Source organism: Poromitra crassiceps, assembly GCF_964638095.1.
Source record: "Poromitra crassiceps genome assembly, chromosome: 20".
Taxonomy (NCBI): domain Eukaryota; kingdom Metazoa; phylum Chordata; class Actinopteri; order Beryciformes; family Melamphaidae; genus Poromitra; species Poromitra crassiceps.
The window spans coordinates 6,202,259-6,221,821 of NC_139637.1; the positions used below are offsets into that span (position 1 = coordinate 6,202,259).

Sequence of the window (19,563 nt, forward strand, 5' to 3'; positions counted from 1 at the left end):
ATTTTAAAGAAAATATCGGTAGGTTAGACTTGGAGATATTTAAAGATGCATTGTATTTTTAATGGATCTATGGAGTTTTAGAAATGAACTCTTCAGGTGAATTATTCTTGTAAATGGATAAATAAAGTGAATTGAACCTAAGCAGGTCATCTAAAATAAGCAAGCAAGTTGCTAAATATTGTATCTTAGCATTATTAAATTGAAAAATATGGAAAGCCTGGACTCTATGCATCTGCTGTGTGAGTTCAGATGGGTATATTTCTTGGCTGATACAACAATATTATTGCATACTAAAATACAGTACTCAGCCATGTTTAAACTACATGTCAAACTGCAGGTTCAACATGCGGACATACAAGATGATGTCGATCCCTGACACAAATCATTTGTATTTTATTTAGAAATCAGCCATCAGAGGAAGTTGCGTGGTTCCTAAGGTTCCTAAGGTCCGTTCCGGGGACCACTAGGGGGTCCATGAGGGGGTTCCAGGGAGTCCCCAGAAAATTTATGAATTGTTCAACTTCACCGCCATTATTTTAAAAAGTATTTAACAGAAATGTATAACAAGTGTTTTGATCATAGCTTCACTGTTCTCTCTCTTCCTAGAACACAGGAATTCTGGACAAGATCAAATGTCACAATATAAAAATATGTTCAGACTTGAGTTTGAGAAACAAAATCTCATCAAATGGGAAGGAGGGGGGGGGCTCTGTGGCTCCAATATGTAGTCGTGAATTATAGGGGCCCTAGATATAAAAAGGGCTGAGAATCACAGCAGTACACTATATCACAGACAGTACATTAGAACAACAATATTGCATTTATGCATTTATTGCATATATGAGTATGCATATATAAGTATGTGTACTCATTTCTTTGGACAGTCAATATTATAAAAGGTGAAGGCATTGTCGTATGTTCTCCCCAGGATGCAGGGAAGGGGGAGAGAGAGAGGAGAGAGAGAGGGAGAGAGAGAGAGAGAGAGAGAGGGGGGGGGGAGAGGGAGAGAGAGAGAGAGGGAGAGAGAGAGAGAGAGAGGGGGGGGGGGGGGGAGAGGGAGAGGGAGAGAGAGAGAGAGAGAGAGGCAAGAGCAGTAACTTACATGACATCCAGCCCAAATAACTCCTCATAACCATCATTCACCCTTTTTAATATGTCCTATTTTCCACACAAGGAAGCAGCTCTAACTTATGCTAACATGACTTTGACTTATAAAATATTATATATATATAATATATAGAATAACTTATACTAACATGACTTTAAGAGAATGACTTATAATATACTATATTTTATATATATATATATATATATATATATATATAGATACTTATGCTAACATGACTTTAAGATAATGAGTTATAATATATTATATATATATAATATATTATAACTTATACTAACATGACTTTAAGAGAATGCTAAACCACAAAGGAATGAAAGTCCCCACAGAAATGCAATTTGTGGCGTTCAGTGAATTACAGGCCAACCTACCAGTAGAAGAAATAGTAGTAATGAATTAACGCTATAAAACCACGTGCATTCTGCAGTACAATGAACCTCAACCTGCAGCTTCTGCCTATTCAAAATCATTATAATTAACGGCACACAAACATTTCACCACTATTTACTACTACTGTTAGTGCAATTAGTATTTTTGATCTCAATCACTTCTCCTGTTTGTGCGTCTCTTCATGATATTGGCTATCTTGTTTCTGTCTGTCTTGATCCTAAACTCTTTCCAATCCTGTGTGTAAAGCACTTTGAGTTACACTGTTCAAATGAAAATATATGAAAATAAAAGCAAAGCATAATACACATTATCTCCAAACACAGCTCCGAACAACTATTCTCTTCATCTGTTGTGTTATTATTACTACTGTAATTTGTTACTGTTGTGTCAGCTAGCCCTCCTTTCCCTGTTCTCTACATATAGTCTCCCATACTCCCCCTGCTCTCCCTCCCCACCTCCTCCCATTCCCGAACCCCCCCCCCCCCCCACACACTTTTCTAAAGCATGGCATCCATTCCATTTTAAAGCATGGCACCCTTTCTCTTTCTTTCCCCCTTCCCCTGCTCCTTTCCCTACCTCTCCTTCTCCGCTCTCTCCTCTCCCACATTTCCCATTCTCTCCCCACCTCCTCCCTCCTCCTGCTCTCTTCTCCCCCACACCCCCCCCGCTCCCCCCTTCCCCTCTCCTGCTCTCTCCTCTTGCTCCTTCCCCACCTCCTATACTCCCCAACATTTCCCATTCCCTCCCCACCCCATCACTCTCTCACATTCCCCCTGCTCTCCTTCCTTCTCCTGCTCTCTCCTCTGCTCTATCCTATATTTCTATATTTCTCTATCAATTGTTCAATGTGTTATCATTATTCTGTAATTTGCTACTGTTGTGTCAGCTAGGTTTAGCTAGACATATTTTCTGTGAAGCCCTCTGGGACATGCTTGTGAATTAGGGCTATATAAATAAACGTGACTTGACTTGAATCTGATCTGAGACGACTACAGGAAAACCATTTGAAGCACAGTATCACCTCTCACCTGTCTGTCTCACACATACGTAACATTCCTGTCACTAGGAGTAATTATGGAATCATAAGATGGACAGATCCACTCACCAGCCAGCAGCAGAAGCGGCAGCACTAAGTTATAGAGCATCCCCACTGCCATGTCCCCCGCCATGTCGCCTCCTCACTGTCAGGTGCACGCACACACACACACACACACACACACGGCTCCTCTGAACACACACTATCAGCCTTTGGACATCTGGACAGACAGGTGAATCTGGCAGCGCTGTGGAGTGAAAATTCCCACCCACTCATACATCTCTCAGAAGATGTACAGCAGAGAGAGAGAGAGAGAGCGAGAGAGAGAGAGAGAGAGAGAGAGAGAGAGAGCGAGCGAGAGAGAGAGCGAGCGAGCAGAAGAATGCAGCAGACAGTCCAATGTTGTGATGGTGAGCAGCAGCAAAGTGAGGAACACCAGAGGAGAGTTGAGGATCTTGGTTCAAAAACTGTGATGCTAAACGCCCTCCTCTCTTTCCCTGAGTCTCTGTCACGCCCTCTCTTCTCCCTTTACTCTCCCTCACCTCTCTCTCTCCTCTCTCTCTTTTCACCCTCCCTCACCTCTCTCTCTCTCTCTCTCCCTCTCTCCCTCTCTCTCCCTCACCTCTCTCTCTCCTTTCTCTCTCTCTCTCTCTCTCTCTTCACCCTCCCTCACCTCTCTCTCTCTCTCTCCTTTCTCTCTCTCTCTCTCCTTTCTCTCTCTCTCTCTCTCTCTCTCTCCTTTCTCTCTCTCTCTCTCCCTCACCTCTCTCTCCCTCTCTCTCTCTCTCTCTCTCTCTCTCCCTCTCTCTCTCTCTCGACGGGCATCATCAAACCCAGCATCAGTGTTACAATGCTGACTTCCCCAATTTCCACTATTAAATAAAGAGAAAACAAATGGCAACAACAACAAAGGACAACAATTACTTTTCATACACAATGTTGCAATTCATAACACAACATATAATGTCCGTTTTTGATTGTGTGTCGAGTGTGTTAAAACTACCTTTGAGTGCATAAGTCCCTCCCAGAGTTCCCGTGTTATTTCAATAGTAACGTGTTTATCTTGATTTCTGACGTGTTTGTCTCCTCAGATCTGTATTTGAGCTGTGATTGAGCCTGGTAGCGTGTTTGTTTCCTCAGATCTGTATTTAGGGCTGCGATTGAGCCTGGTAGCGTGTTTGTCTCCTCAGATCTGTATTTAGGCTGTGATTGAGCCTGGTAGCGTGTTTGTCTCCTCAGATCTGTATTTAGGCTGTGATTGAGCCTGGTAGCGTGTTTGTTTCCTCAGATCTGTATTTAGGGCTGTGATTGAGCCTGGTAGCGTGTTTGTCTCCTCAGATCTGTATTTGGGCTGTGATTGAGCCTGGTAGCGTGTTTGTTTCCTCAGATCTGTATTTAGGGCTGCGATTGAGCCTGGTAGCGTGTTTGTCTCCTCAGATCTGTATTTAGGCTGTGATTGAGCCTGGTAGCGTGTTTGTCTCCTCAGATCTGTATTTAGGCTGTGATTGAGCCTGGTAGCGTGTTTGTTTCCTCAGATCTGTATTTAGGGCTGTGATTGAGCCTGGTAGCGTGTTTGTCTCCTCAGATCTGTATTTAGGCTGTGATTGAGCCTGGTAGCGTGTTTGTCTCCTCAGATCTGTATTTAGGCTGTGATTGAGCCTGGTAGCGTGTTTGTCTCCTCTGATCTGTATTTAGGGCTGTGATTGAGCCTGGTAGCGTGTTTGTTTCCTCAGATCTGTATTTGGGCTGTGATGGAGCCTGGTAGCGTGTTTGTCTCCTCTGATCTGTATTTGAGCTGTGATTGAGCCTGGTAGCGTGTTTGTCTCCTCTGATCTGTATTTAGGGCTGTGATTGAGCCTGGTAGCGTGTTTGTTTCCTCAGATCTGTATTTGGGCTGTGATTGAGCCTGGTAGCGTGTTTGTCTCCTCTGAGCCACATCAAGCTGGCTCATCATATTGACGCTGTGGGGCGAGGCGAGGTGTATCTACTGTAATATTCATGTCTCTGAGGCCGTTAAGAGCTGCTGTGACTACAGAGGGAAGCTCAATGAAACCACTCGCTAAAAAGGTGCTAAATATACAACCGTAAACCACAGCAACAGTTTGCGCCGTTCTTTTCACGGAAAATCCAGCATGTCGATTTGTCCGAGTCGGATGACGCTTTGTGATAATAATTCGTCGTAATTAAGTCGTTCAAAATGTGAAAATAGCTGGTGACATTTGGCTGGATGGAAGCCGTTGTCTGTGTCTGCTGCGAGCAGGTATAGGGGGAGTTAAGAGGGAGGGAGCGTGGTGGAGTTCCAACAGGAGTTACTAGTTTTATCACCGATAAGAGACATTTAAACAAGTCTCTGTGAATTCAATTAACATTAACGGGCTATTTATTGGACTGGCTGTGAACCCAAACAAACCGACAAACAAACCAGTCGGCCATAATCTTGTTAACCCATTGATACCTGATGCGGCATTTGTGTGTGTATCCCTTTAAGACCGCGAACCGCGTTAACGCGGTTCGCGGTCTTAAAGGGATACACACACAAATGAGGGATATACATGCAAATGCTGCATCAGGTATCAATGGGTTAAAGTGAAGGAATACATTCCTTCCTTCACTGGCTGCCTGGTTGTGTGTAGATGACCACCTGGCTGGTTGTGTGTAGATCAGGGGTCACCAACCTTTTTGAGGTGGAGGGCTACCTGAAGGGTAGAGAGTCATGTGGGGGGGCTACCTGTTGAAATTTGCTCGATTTACCTTTAAATAATGAGTATTATGCATTTAATCGAGACATACACTCTTTTCTTTCACTGTTGTGAAGAAGAACTCTTCCTCCCACTCCTCGTGAAATTGGTCATGTTTTTTCTTTTTTGCCATTGTTCTTGCTTTCCATCATTTAGCTTAGCCGACTGATATAATCATTGGCAGCTGGCAGTCGCACTGTCGCAGAGTGAATTACGTAGTAAAACTAAACTTTGACCCCAGCCCAGGCGGATCAAAATAGTATAATAAATAAATAATTAATTATACACAGAAAATAAATTATACACAGAAAATAAACATTTTTAAAACGTATGCATTGTTAAACCAATTATTTTCTACATTCGTGTGTTATTGTGGGAAGGGAGGAGAAAAACAAATAAAAAATAAATTTTTCTGATTATATTTTTTTGTTTTGTTTTTTGTTTTGTTTTTCCTTTCTTTCCCCCGTGTCTGTGCCTGTTTGTCTGTTTTGTCTTGTTTGTGTTCTATAAAAATTTAAAATATGAAAAAAATAATCTCTCTGGGCAACGCTGGCTTAATCAAACGCGAACCAGTGTTTAGTAACATCATCTTCACACACGACGACCACTTTTATGAGTTTTGAAGCTTTTATGTGCCGTTAAAAGGGTGGCTAGCTAGCAAACGGCTAAATGAGACTACACTTTTGAGTCGATGGAGATATATAACTACGTCAATAACGTCGCCACTTCAAAGGACGAACACGGAAATTCTCTTTCCCTCACCTGGTTCAGCCCCGTTCAGCCCGGGGTAATCAGTGCACACATCATCAACAACAGTCCAGGTTGAGTGCTGACGTGACGTGAAGCCTATGCGACAGTGTGTAGTTCAGGATTAGCTTAGCTCGAGCATTTTACTTCTAGGGCTCGCATTTACGCTACAAAACTCATGAAAGTGGTCCTCATGTGTGAAGATTATCCCGCTGAACCGTGGTTCGCGTTTGATTAAACTTGCGTTGCCCACAGACATTATTTGAAGCATCGCGCCAAAAACCCATTCAAAAATCCCATAGACAGAAACAGTGAAGAACCAGGAAGTTCGGGACTTCCGCATTCAGCCTACAAAAATACGTCATCCCTGGGGCTCTCTATGAGAGGCAGAAAACACACTCATTTACTCTTCATCATGATGATGAGGATGATGAGTGCTGAGTAGGCAGCTATAGCGTTTCATCCACAGTGCAGGTAGAAAGAGCTGTGAGCGGACGCTCTGCAAAGAGGTGTGTGTGTGTGTTCTTGTATGAATCTCCTCACAAGGGGATATATTAGCAAAAGCGTTCAAAGTGAGGACATTTTGTCATATCGCACTTGTCTAACGGGTATAGGGTTAGTTCATTGTGACATCATCAGTGACATCATTATTGACCAAAAATCGGCCACGCAGCACCCGAGCTGTGGGCGAGGCCGAAGTTGAGCAATTGTGCGCTGAGTGACGTCACTCGAGCACTCCGTGATGTGATCTGTGATGGTCACTCGAGCAATTGTGATGTCATCAGCGATGCGAAGTTGACTAATTGTGCGCTGCACATGCTAATGGAGCAGGCGAGGCCACGCAGCAGCCGAGCTGTGCATGCGAGCCCGTGCAGCGGGCGCGAGGCCACTCAGCGGGCCGGGGCTAGGAATCAAGCGGGCGAGATTTCATAATTCACAAGCTCTCCATCTAATGTAATCTAATGTAATAAATATACGCTCAATTAGATGAGTAATGATAAATAAAGAAAAGACAAAAATGTGTTATAATGATCAATTTAGTGTCAGTGATCAATTTGACCCCTCCCAAAGTGATCACTATAAGAGGAGTCCACTGTAACACAAACACGTGTGTGTGTGTGTGTGTGTGTGTGTGTGTGTGTGTGTGTGTGTGTGTGTAAAGATGTGAGTGTGAGAGTCTGAGTGAGTGAGTGAGTGTGTGTGTGTGTGTGTGTGTGTGTGTGTGTGTGTGTGTGTGTACTGTACGTGTGTGTGTGTGTGTGTGTGTGTGTGTGTGCGTGTGTGTGTGTGTGCACTTAGCACAGTTGGTCACAGTGGTGATGACTCCTCTGGGTCAGGTGGGGATGATCAGCTCCATTACCAACAGGCAGTAACTCTAAGAAGAAAACAGAAATATTAAATAGATCCGTGGTTCTCAGAGTGAAGTCGGGGGACCTCCAAGGGTCTCTGAGGTTAATCCAGAGGGTCCACAGTTAGAAAAGAGTTTAATTTCACCATTATTTCAGTGGCACAATTAGCAGTTAGAGCAATTAGCATTAGGAACAATCAAATATATTGCAATACAACGATGTGACAACGCGTAGGCGATCATGGGCAGGAAAATGAGTGGTGATATTAGTTCCAATTTATTCTGCTAAACACAAATGAGATGTTTGACCAAGATTTCATAATTCACCAGCTCTCCATCTAACCCATATCATTTGCACTTGAACATTATTATTTGCATTGAATTTTGTATTCATGATCACAGTGTTTCGTGGTCCTATCGAATCGTGAACCCATATCAAATTGTACATTGTATCATTAGGCCTATCGTTCCATTCCACTGTATAAGGACTATTTTGTTCATGAGTTTCACTTTCTGTCGTATTCGTGTCCCCTCATTTATATGACTCTGCACAGAGTCATATCTAAAAACAAAACTCTTCTTGTAGTTTGGGAAGTCCTGGTATGGAGTACGGCTTTAAATACACCCAAGAGAATCTCTCCCATCTTTGAGCGTCGACCTGGACTGTTGTATAGAAGCAATATGGAGGTCCTACTGTTCTACTGTCACATCGTCACGCTGTGACTTAGGGCTGTCACTTTTTCCCAAAATAAAGTTCGAACGAACTTTAATTGCCCGAAATTCGTTCTAATATATTCGAAGTTTTTTGGTTAATTAAAAAAAAAAAAAAAAAAAAAAATCAGGCCAGGCCACCGGGCATCAGCCCGACGTGTTAGCTTGGACGCTCACAGTCACAACACTGCCTCACAAACTTGGCTGCATCCAACTCGAGACAACTTTTCAGACCCTGGAGACAATCTTTCTCAGAAGAGACTAACGCGACAAATCTGGAGACTTTTTCTGACATGGGATTAACATTACCAGCAAGCAGCAGTTGGTTAATTTTGGTTCATAAAAAAATAAAATAAAAAAAAAATAATAATAATAAAAAAATAAAAAAATAAAAAAATCGAACAGGTCAATTATACATTCGAACATGCCCTCCTCCCCCACATTCGAAGTTGAATTCGAATTTCGAATGAAAAGTGACAGCCCAGTGTGACTATCTCCGGCCGTGACGATGTGATAGTACGATATGACAGCACTGTGACGATGTGACAGTACTGTGACGATGTGACAGCACGACATGACAGCACTGTGACGATGTGACAGCACGACATGACAGCACTGTGACGATGTGACAGCACTGTGACGATGTGACAGCACGACATGACAGCACTGCCTCTCGTGTCATGCTGCTCTACTGACCGTTGATCATGACGCTCACTCGATGCAGTGACCCAAATTTGATGCATCCTTATTCATTGTGGACTTATCTCAGTTTAGATAACTAATTCATGTATTTAATAATCAATCAATCAATCAATTTTATATCCGTTACTTGAAAATGGATAAATAGGCCTACACAGCCAAATGATATGTACATACTGTACATGCTGTGAGGCATGACACTAATGGTTTTTCTGTTAGTCTGGCAGATGGGAAACTGCTCCTCAGAGAGTTTCTCTAATTTGCCCTGGAGCTCGGCAGAAGACCAGGTCAGCACCGTGCTCACGACCCAAGCCCACCGCAAACCCCCCGAGGAAGACTAGAGCAGTCAAACACAGAGCTTTTAGTCCGCTCACAGATAACGCTCATCTGTTTGACTTTTACGTTACTGAGTCAAATGGTGCTGACTGTTCCTCTGCTGATACCTTGTGCTGACTGGGTGCAATTTGTTTAGTGGTGCATCAGAGTGGAGAATATTAAAGAGTAAAATCGTTCAGGGAAAATAATTCTGAAGAGGGAGGCTATAGCAAGGACTTTCCAACTGCAGGTGTATATAATTCGTTTTTTTATAATTATGATAATTGAATACGGTAATCGTTAAAAAAACACGATTAAAAAAACACGATTTCAGACGGCAGCCCGTCTTTATTGTCACACGAACACTACAACACATGCATGCGGCCACAACACACACTCATGCTGACGGTGGCCGGTGAAATATGTCCTCTGCATTTGACCCATCCAGGCTTGTCCTTTCCTCCAGGGGGGCAGGCCAGGAGCAGTGGTCGCTATTTCTTTCCAGCGCCCGGGGACCAATGATCAAATACAAAATATCAAAGATTTGCTTGATAGCTTCACTGACGCTAATGTTTTCTGCTTCTCTCTGTTTCCTATCATTAGGCTATAAAATGAATACCGGTGGTGCTGGTGTGACGACCTGTCCTGCGTGAATCTCTCCTGTTTCTTTGACTTGCAGGAGCCTGGTGTTGGGACTGAGTGCACCTGTGTAGGCCTACTCATAGGGCTTAACCCTAGAACACTAACGTGATTTAAAGTCACACCATCACTAACGTCGGGTGTTTTTCACCTGATGCAATATACCCCATAAAACATACTTCTCATCAAAATATCTTAAAGTACAACAATACATGGCAAATTGAGGTACTCTTCTTTTGTTTTTAAATGTGAAATATCACAAAAAACACAAGAAAGTTTATTATGGGGGACACTATAAAAAATATGTCAAATTCGGGAAAAATGAGGTAATCGTTATAAAAAAAATCCCCCCCCCCAAAAAAAAACAGGAGCTCCCAACTTCTCCTTCGGTCCACCCATTCATGGGACTTGTGTGGTGAAAAAAAAAAAAAGTCACCACAATACCATTAACCCTAACCCGAAGATATTTTACCCTCTATCACTAACGTCGGGTGAAAATCACCCGAACACGTAGCCGGTAGAAAAAACCATGAATGGGAGCAGGGAAACAAACCCACATTCAATGACGTCAGTGAGCATCCTGAAGGTACCTAAGGACCCGCCCACCTCAGACAGCAGCAAGACAATGAAAATCACGTGAATTCATTTGTCCGGGTGAAAATCACCCGACGTTAGTGTTCTAGGGTTAAGAAGGCCTTCAGACCATGTTGTTTTAAGTTTGATTTTGGCGTGTCACTCTTCTTTGTTTTGCAGCCGTGGGCCGGATTGTAACACTGGTATGGTCAGACCTTACAGTCTATGGGTCAGACTTAAGTAAGCAATCTTAAGACTCACTTTGTGTACTGAATGTGTGATGGGCATTTGATTTTTGTTGACATATCATGTAAAAGTTATAGAACAGGTTATTGAGAGAGTAACAATGAAAATATTCAATTGTAGCTCTACAACGATGAAAAACAACTTTTGGAATGTTATAAATATAGAATACAACTTTCACATTACAAAGCACATCAGTGTTTCCCTTACCATTCTACAGGCCTGGCTGGTCCGCCAGGCCAACGACGCCCCCGCCAGGCCAGAAAAGAAATTGCCAAAAACAAACAAACAAAAAAAACATTTTTTTTTTTTTTTTCCTGCTCTCCCCAAAATTTCAATAAAGCTTTATGGCATATTATTACAATACAACAATACTGGTGTTGACAGTAATAGAAGATGCCAAATCATTCAAAACAATCAGCATTTTGCTTTTAGGAGCATTGTGCCAGCGTGCAGCGCTGTTCCAAAACGTGTCAATGTGTGTCGTTGCCTGGGAAACGCACATCCCATAATACAACTGTTCGCATCGCATCTCATAATAGTATGATGATATGATGATACCTGGGATGCCATTGCCAACATAGATGCGAACAGGTTAGCTAAAAGTTTAGCGTCGCCAGCGAGCGCCCCCACCGTTGCGGTCGGGGTACGTTTCGAAATCCCTCCAGGTCTGGAAATTTTTGAAACACTGCACATTACTATTATATTATGTTGATCTCAAGAAGAAACAATACACTTGCGTTTATAATTGACTGAGTGGGTTGTTGCCATATACACTAGACAGGCTTGGTCAATTCCCTTTCATTCAAGTCAACTCGGGGAAGGTTACACTAAAGAAATTACACTCAATATTTGTCCTTCAAAAATGTTTTCTCATTAGTTGCTGAATATGACAACAGGTATATGGAGAGGACAAATGATCCAACTAATCTCTTTATTTTTCTGTTCTTGTTTAGATGTTCTGGGATTTCCTCTCACAACCTGCTCAGACAAATTCCAAAAATAGAAGTCCTACAATTTGTACGAATATTTTGCTACGCTATTATGAGTCACTTTGCAAAGTCAGTCACTTGAGTAAATACTTTTGAATCAGATTTGAGAACTGTTGTAGGCCTAATGTGTTTTATGAGTTACTTCAAATTGACCCCATGGCCTGCTGCTCACAGCCAGGAGCGTGCTGCCACCTAGTGTTCAACAGACCTAACAGCAAGAAAGGAGATTGCCTGCTTCTCTTTTATAGAAACTTGTATCGAATTTAATTATTATACTGAATAAAAATATAAACACATGGAACAATTTTAAATATTTTACCTTTGTTAATTTAAGAAAATTGATCATCAAAAGACATTATGGTAGAAGGATTCCTCCTTCTGTGGAACTCCAGAAGTGCAGTCATTTCATAAGGTGGCCAAGAGCGCCATCTATCAGGATTGACATGGTATCACGTCAATGGCGGGGAAAGCGTTAAAGATCTCATCTTTTGTCAAACAAGATTCCCCTGCTTCTTTGATTATAAAGGACTTTGACGTGCTAATATAAACATCATGGACGTCTCAAAACATGGTCCCAAGATAAAGTCACGCCAGCCATGTCAAGAAGAGGTGCCTCCAAACTTCAATGATTTTGTGTATCACAAAGTAACACTCCTTTAATTTGCCCACCTCACCGCCAAATGAATGGGGAAGGAAGACCAAACCTTGTTGTCTGTAGCATAGCTGTGTGTGTAGAATGGAAAAAATTACAGAATTGTTTAAAAAAAATCTACTTCAGGCACCCCCTGGCCTGACCTGTGTGTACTAACCATTGAGTCGATGGTACTAACTAGACTAGTACATCTACATACCACCAGCCCATAGTGTCGTTCCTTTGAAGAGGGCGCCGTTTCCCCCCCGCAGAGCAGCGGCCATGTTGCTGATGACGCGCCTGCGCCGCGCGGTCATGTGACGATGAAGCGTTCAATGAGCGCTGCGTGGCCCCACCCCGTCTCTAGTCTTCAGCACTGCCTGCCTGCCTGTCTATCTCCTCCTCAATGTAGTAGGCTAGGCTACTGTTCCCGGAGAGAGAGAGACACACACACACACACACACACAGGGAGAGAGAGAGAAAGGGAGAAGAAAAATAATAACATCAAAAGAAATCGGTTATTCCTGTCTTTCACCTTCCACGACCAGCGGCCGGGAGGGGCGTGGCCTGCCTGGCCTTCTTCGTGGGAAATGAGCTACTACTCCAACAACGCCGCGTCCTATTTCTGTGTGAATGTAAAGGCACACATGTAGCCTCTGCTCTGCCTGTGTGTGTTTGTTAGCCACCTCGGATTCAAGAGGAATAATATATACATGTATGTGTAAAAAACCCAGGCTGACAGCGGGTCTGCTTAGGGTTTGTTTCTACCTGCAAGAAGCGTGGACACATTTCGAAGGATTTTTGGACATCTTGGGCACGTTTTGGAAAGGATCCGCCGGACTGGAGCCGTGGAATAAAATAATAAAAAAAAAAGTCGGAGGGGGACTATCTATCTATCGGTGCGCAATTGTGAGGCTTCGGTGATGTGAGGGGCTGATACACATTTCGGTAGACAGACAGACAAGGCCCCTTTGGATTTGGGAAAGGAGAAAAAAGACGCACGGCGAAGAAGGAACGACCATCACAGGAGGAACACATCGGGGAAATAATCGTTTCGGAAGAAGGGGGAGAGGAGGGGAGGGGAGGTTCATCCAGCCGAAAAAACCAACCGCAGTCAAATTGGAAGATCTTTGGCTGATTTGATGTCATGAAAACGAGCCAGATGACGACGCGATCACACATGTAGGCTAGTTCATCTATTCTAAAGTGTACATTTCATTCCCCCTTCCTTGTCCTAGCTGTATTGCTGACAGCCGTCGTGGAGATAGATAGAATAGAATAGAAAATACAAGTTAGCTACCCCGCACTCCTTTACGGAAATGTTGCTTCTAAAAGGTGTCGTGAAAACGAGCCGTGCCTCCGAGCGGGGGGCGACTTTTTCACCAGACACGCTGCCGAGTTTGGGTCCCTGTCACGGGCAGCAGTGAGACGCGAGGCCAGGGCTTCAGAGAGGAGATGCAACACAGGCTGCTGCCCCGAAGAGGCTAAAACCCTCTTTTCCATCAGTCTCTTCAGAAGAAGACACTTTGGATTATAATACGTAGGGGGGAGACACACACAAACTGAACGTGAAGGCGAGAGGGGGGTGGGGGGAGACAGACAGAAAGAAGAAAGATTCGGCATAATAGTGAAAGCGGCCTCGGTGTCGTCAGCAACAGTAACGTATCCTGCCCTTTTTCTGACAGCAAAAATCCGCCTTATGGACACTTCATTTAGCCGCTGTACAGTCGCACAGCAGCACGGTGCAAACACGTCAAGCCAGCGGTGTAAATGTGGGTGACATTGCTGCTGCCAAATCCGCGGGTCAAACAACGAGGGATCTAGACTAGTTTATTTCTTTTTCTTTCCACGTTTCTTCCCCCTCTTCTTCTTCCTCCTCGTCCTCCTCCTCCTCCCCCTTTTTCTTTTCTTTTTTCTTGCGGGAAGATGGGTTGTTTGGGCAACAGTAAGACCGAAGACCAGAGGAATGAGGAGAAGGCCCAAAGAGAAGCCAACAAGAAGATCGAGAAGCAGCTGCAAAAAGACAAGCAGATCTACAGAGCCACGCACAGACTATTACTTTTAGGTAAGTTTCATGATGTGTGTGTCTCATGTGTGTTGTGCTTGCAGGGAGGAAGGCCTCACGTCAGGTCTGCTTCCTTCCAGGCATATTAACCTTCTGGGATGTTGTTCCAGGCAGCAACACTACTGTCAACAACACTGTGTGACTCTGCCATTGCTAACAGGCTCGAATGCAGCATTATCTTGATCTGTGGCACGTTGGGTGAACTGAACTGGCAAATCCAAACACATGCTATTTGCTAGCAGACTTGGCTAACTCCCCCACCTGAAATAAATAGGCATATCGCTTCATAATGATGCTGGTGTGTGTGTGTGCAGCAGCAGCGAGGTATTGGTAAATACACAAGGTGGGGTAAGCTATCAGCGAAGCTAACGCTAAACAGCCACTAATATCAACAAAACGCAATCATACTGTCACAATAGAAATAGGCCTAGTAGTTCCTGCTTGTGTTTCCTTAGAAGACTATCTTCAGCAGCACAGTAGCTACTTAGCATGTATTGTAGGCTACCAAAATGCTAAGTGTATTAGCATTTGGTACTGTTGAACTCAGCTGTATGAGTTGCAGGATTAAACATGCATGTAAAAATGGAGGTAAGCTCCACAAGTGGGTTGACCCGTGTGTGTGTGTGTGTGTGTGTGTGTGTGTGTGTGTGTGTGTGTGTGTGTACAGTACACGTACGTATGTGTGTGTGTTTGGGGGGGGGATTCACACCTTTAGCTATACATGAACATGGATGATGAGACTCAACATGTGGTTGGGTGGGTGTGTTCTCTCTGTGTGTGTGTGTGTGTGTGTGTGTGTGTGTGTGTGTGTGTGTGTGTGTGTGTGTGTGTGTGTGTGTGAGAGAGAGAGAGAGGTGGGCCTGGTCTCTATATACAGTAAGTCTAACTTTCCTCCCCGGAACAATACCTTCGTCCTCGTTGGGTCACAGTGTACTTTGTGAAATGAATCATATTTGACTGGAGAAATGGTGTGTCTGTGTGTATTGAATGACATGCCGGTTATTTGTGCTGGGGAGGAAGTTGTGGTGACTTTAGGAAAGCAGAAGGACAGAGCCCACATCAAAACCAAAACAAAGATGTCTGCCATCAAGTTGGCTACATTTTGTTATATAATCTGCTGCTTTGACTTTCTCACAGATCTGTGGACTTGGCCTGTGATTGTGCATAGTTTGGTGGATGATATGTTTAAACAGTGAACAAGACCAAATGTAGCAAGGATCAAGTATAGGTCACATTTCTGTACCCAAAGGTACAGTTGTCAAGAATGTGCTTTTTCTTTCTTTCTTTTTCTTTGTGGTACTCAGCTCGTGGCCCAGGGGCCAGATGCGGCCCGCGATAGGGTGCCAAGTGCCCCCCCCTTTATTGAATATAACATTCAATAAAGTTTGACTGAGCTCCAGCTAAATTGTCAAATCTTGCCACCCAGGCACTTCTATGTAGCCTACTTAACTTCACTGAACTAACTAACCTGTGTGCCCAAAGTCATGTTGGGTTCATTAACTTCACTGAACTAACTAACCTGTGTGCACAAAGTCATGTTGGGTTCATTAACTAACTAACCTGTGTGCACAAAGTCATGTTGGGTTCATTAACTAACTAACCTGTGTGCACAAAGTCATGTTGGGTTCATTAACTAACTAACCTGTGTGCACAAAGTCATGTTGGGTTCATTAACTAACCTGTGTGCACAAAGTCATGTTGGGTTAACTAACCTGTGTGCACAAAGTCATGTTGGGTTAACTAACCTGTGTGCACAAAGTCATGTTGGGTTAACTAACCTGTGTGCACAAAGTCATGTTGGGTTAACTAACCTGTGTGCACAAAGTCATGTTGGGTTAACTAACCTGTGTGCACAAAGTCATGTTGGGTTAACTAACCTGTGTGCACAAAGTCATGTTGGGTTAACTAACCTGTGTGCACAAAGTCATGTTGGGTTAACTAACCTGTGTGCACAAAGTCATGTTGGGTTAACTAACCTGTGTGCACAAAGTCATGTTGGGTTAACTAACCTGTGTGCACAAAGTCATGTTGGGTTAACTAACCTGTGTGCACAAAGTCATGTTGGGTTCATTAACTAACTAACCTGTGTGCACAAAGTCATGTTGGGTTCATTAACTAACTAACCTGTGTGCACAAAGTCATGTTGGGTTCATTAACTAACTAACCTGTGTGCACAAAGTCATGTTGGGTTAATTTTCCTTTTGGAGAGATCCTTTATTGATTTGTTTGGGACGAGGGTTTACAGGCCCCTGGGCTCCCCCGGGCAAAGCAAGTGGAGTATCCCTCCCTGGTGTACCAGGTCAAGAATATGTTCATAATGACTTGCCTGGTTAAATAAAATGTATAAAAAGGTAAAGCACTCTGGATGCATGATGGTGCACTGAGATAGGAGAACTGCACTCCAGCTGCGGCAGGGCAGGTACACAGAGCTGTCTGCTGAGTGTGAAGACAGGTACACAGAGAGGTGTCTGCTGAGTGTGAAGGCAGGTACACAGAGCTGTCTGCTGAGTGTGAAGGCAGGTACACAGAGCTGTCTGTTGAGTGTGAAGGCAGGTACACAGAGCTGTCTGTTGAGTGTGAAGGCAGGTACACACAGAGCTGTCTGTTGAGTGTGAAGGCAGGTACACAGAGCTGTCTGCTGAGTGTGAAGGCAGGTACACAGAGCTGTCTGCTCAGTGTGAAGGCAGGTACACACAGCTGTCTGTTGAGTGTGAAGGCAGGTACACACAGAGCTGTCTGCTCAGTGTGAAGGCAGGTACACAGAGCTGTCTGTTGAGTGTGAAGGCAGGTACACACAGCTGTCTGCTCAGTGTGAAGGCAGGTACACAGAGCTGTCTGTTGAGTGTGAAGGCAGGTACACAGAGCTGTCTGCTCAGTGTGAAGGCAGGTACACAGAGCTGTCTGTTGAGTGTGAAGGCAGGTACACAGAGAGCTGTCTGTTGAGTGTGAAGGCAGGTACACAGAGAGCTGTCTGTTGAGTGTGAAGGCAGGTACACAGAGCTGTCTGTTGAGTGTGAAGGCAGGTACACACAGAGCTGTCTGCTCAGTGTGAAGACAGGTACACACAGCTGTCTGTTGAGTGTGAAGGCAGGTACACAGAGAGGTGTCTGTTGAGTGTGAAGACAGGTACACACAGCTGTCTGTTGAGTGTGAAGACAGGTACACACAGAGCTGTCTGCTGAGTGTGAAGGCAGGTACACACAGCTGTCTGTTGAGTGTGAAGGCAGGTACACACAGCTGTCTGTTGAGTGTGAAGGCAGGTACACAGAGCTGTCTGCTCAGTGTGAAGGCAGGTACACACAGCTGTCTGTTGAGTGTGAAGACAGGTACACACAGAGCTGTCTGCTGAGTGTGAAGGCAGGTACACAGAGCTGTCTGCTCAGTGTGAAGGCAGGTACACACAGAGCTGTCTGTTGAGTGTGAAGGCAGGTACACACAGCTGTCTGTTGAGTGTGAAGGCAGGTACACAGAGCTGTCTGTTGAGTGTGAAGGCAGGTACACACAGAGCTGTCTGTTGAGTGTGAAGGCAGGTACACACAGAGCTGTCTGTTGAGTGTGAAGGCAGGTACACACAGCTGTCTGCTGAGTGTGAAGACAGGTACACAGAGCTGTCTGTTGAGTGTGAAGGCAGGTACACAGAGAGCTGTCTGCTGAGTGTGAAGGCAGGTACACACAGCTGTCTGTTGAGTGTGAAGGCAGGTACACACAGCTGTCTGTTGAGTGTAGAGCTGCAACTATCGATTCTTTTAGTAATCGAGTATTCTACCGAATAATCCATCGATTAATCGAGTAATCGGATAAGAACCCTTTTTTGTGTTTTCAAAGGCTTATCGTAAATATACACCAAAAAATAAGATAAATCTCTTCAAATAAACAACTACATTAGTTTCTTTCTTAGAAAAAACAACATTTTTATTTTTAAATTGCATAGAACTGGCAGTGTCATCTTTTCAACCTGACGTTTGAGTTCTTCCAGTGTACAGCAACCGTTAAATAATATGAATGAATGGCTTACTAGCTAGTTTACATCGTTCATTTACCTTACAGCTGCATGAGGCAACTTCACACATTGCTGCTTCCAAATGGCAGCGGGAGATAACTGAAACATTTGAACTTTAAGACCCAGAAATCCTGTAATGTGATGTCAGTAAACTGTGCACAAGCACGCTGGTCGCTGTATGATAGCTTCACAACAAAGGAAAATGGAAGAGTACACACATTAGTGGTTTATATTGGAACACTTTCAAACTTGCATGCAAAAAGGGGGAAACCACAACCAAGTTAAATTGTAGAAAACTGTATTTATTAACTCAAGGTAATTGCACATATTTACTGCTTTAGTTTTAACATGAACCCAACCAGTGCTTTTTTTTTCTTTTTTCTGTCATTATTGAGCGAGGTGACGTAATCTGGGCCTTGCCTTGCTAAGCAGTGCCTAAAAAATAAAATAAATAAAAATAAATGTCTCTACACATACTGGTGTGTATTAAACTAGTGTCTTCTTCAGCTCAAGTCCAAGTCAAGTCCCAAGACTTTGAGGGCTGATTTTTTTATATATAAAATATTGAAAATTCAAAAAAAAATATTCAAAAATCCAAGTCCCTCACAACACTCTCTCTCCTTCACTGCCTACTTCCTTTAGCCCTTCACCACTTCACTTCCTCTCTCCTTCACTGCCTACTTCCTTTAACCCTTCACCACTTCACTTCCTCTCTCCTTCACTGCCTACTTCCTTTAGCCCTTCACCACTTCACTTCCTCTCTCCTTCACTGCCTACTTCCTTTAACCCTTCACCACTTCACTTCCTCTCTCCTTCACTGCCTACTTCCTTTAACCCTTCACCACTTCACTTCCTCTCTCCTTCACTGCCTACTTCCTTTAACCCTTCACTTCACTTCCTCTCTCCTTCACTGCCTACATAACCTCTTCAATCCACTCTGCAATATGTGCACCCGTGTGTCTCTCTTCAAGGGGCATGGTTGTAAGGCAGTGGGACTCCATTTCCCAATCCTCTCTCAGAAAGTGACACGTCACCCCCATATAGGCCTCTGTCGCTACACTTGTCCAAATGTCAGTAGTGAGTGCCATCATGTTTGGTGTCTTAAGCCTCTCGATCAACTTGCCTTTGACCTCCTCATACTTTTTTCTCCATCTTATTCGTGAAGAAGGTCCTTGAGTGTGTGTAGTTCGGGTTGAAACTCGAAATCATCTTTCTGAATCCTTTATCTTCCACCATGGACAGAGGGCGCATGTCTGTCACAATCATATTCAAAATGCTATTGCTGAACTCAGCTGCTTGTTCACTTGAACATG

The 19,563-nt window shown here is 43.8% G+C and overlaps 2 protein-coding genes across 2 annotated transcripts in view; one reads left to right on the forward strand and one right to left on the reverse strand.

Annotated features, from left to right (window-relative positions):
* Positions 1–2,682, reverse strand: part of LOC310794526 (piezo-type mechanosensitive ion channel component 2) — a gene marked incomplete at its 5' end in the record, with an annotated part of 69,419 nt that extends 66,737 nt beyond the window's left edge. Inside the window, one exon of the mRNA XM_083656496.1 lies at positions 2,619–2,682. Coding sequence (XP_083512622.1) covers positions 2,619–2,682 — 64 coding nt within the window. The remainder of the gene's footprint in view (positions 1–2,618) is intronic.
* An 11,109-nt stretch (positions 2,683–13,791) lies between these two features.
* Positions 13,792–19,563, forward strand: part of LOC310794805 (guanine nucleotide-binding protein G(s) subunit alpha) — a 67,784-nt gene continuing 62,012 nt past the window's right edge. Inside the window, exon 1 of the mRNA XM_083656857.1 lies at positions 13,792–14,250. Within this exon, the coding sequence (XP_083512983.1) occupies positions 14,112–14,250 (139 nt within the window). The 5' untranslated portion in view covers positions 13,792–14,111. The remainder of the gene's footprint in view (positions 14,251–19,563) is intronic.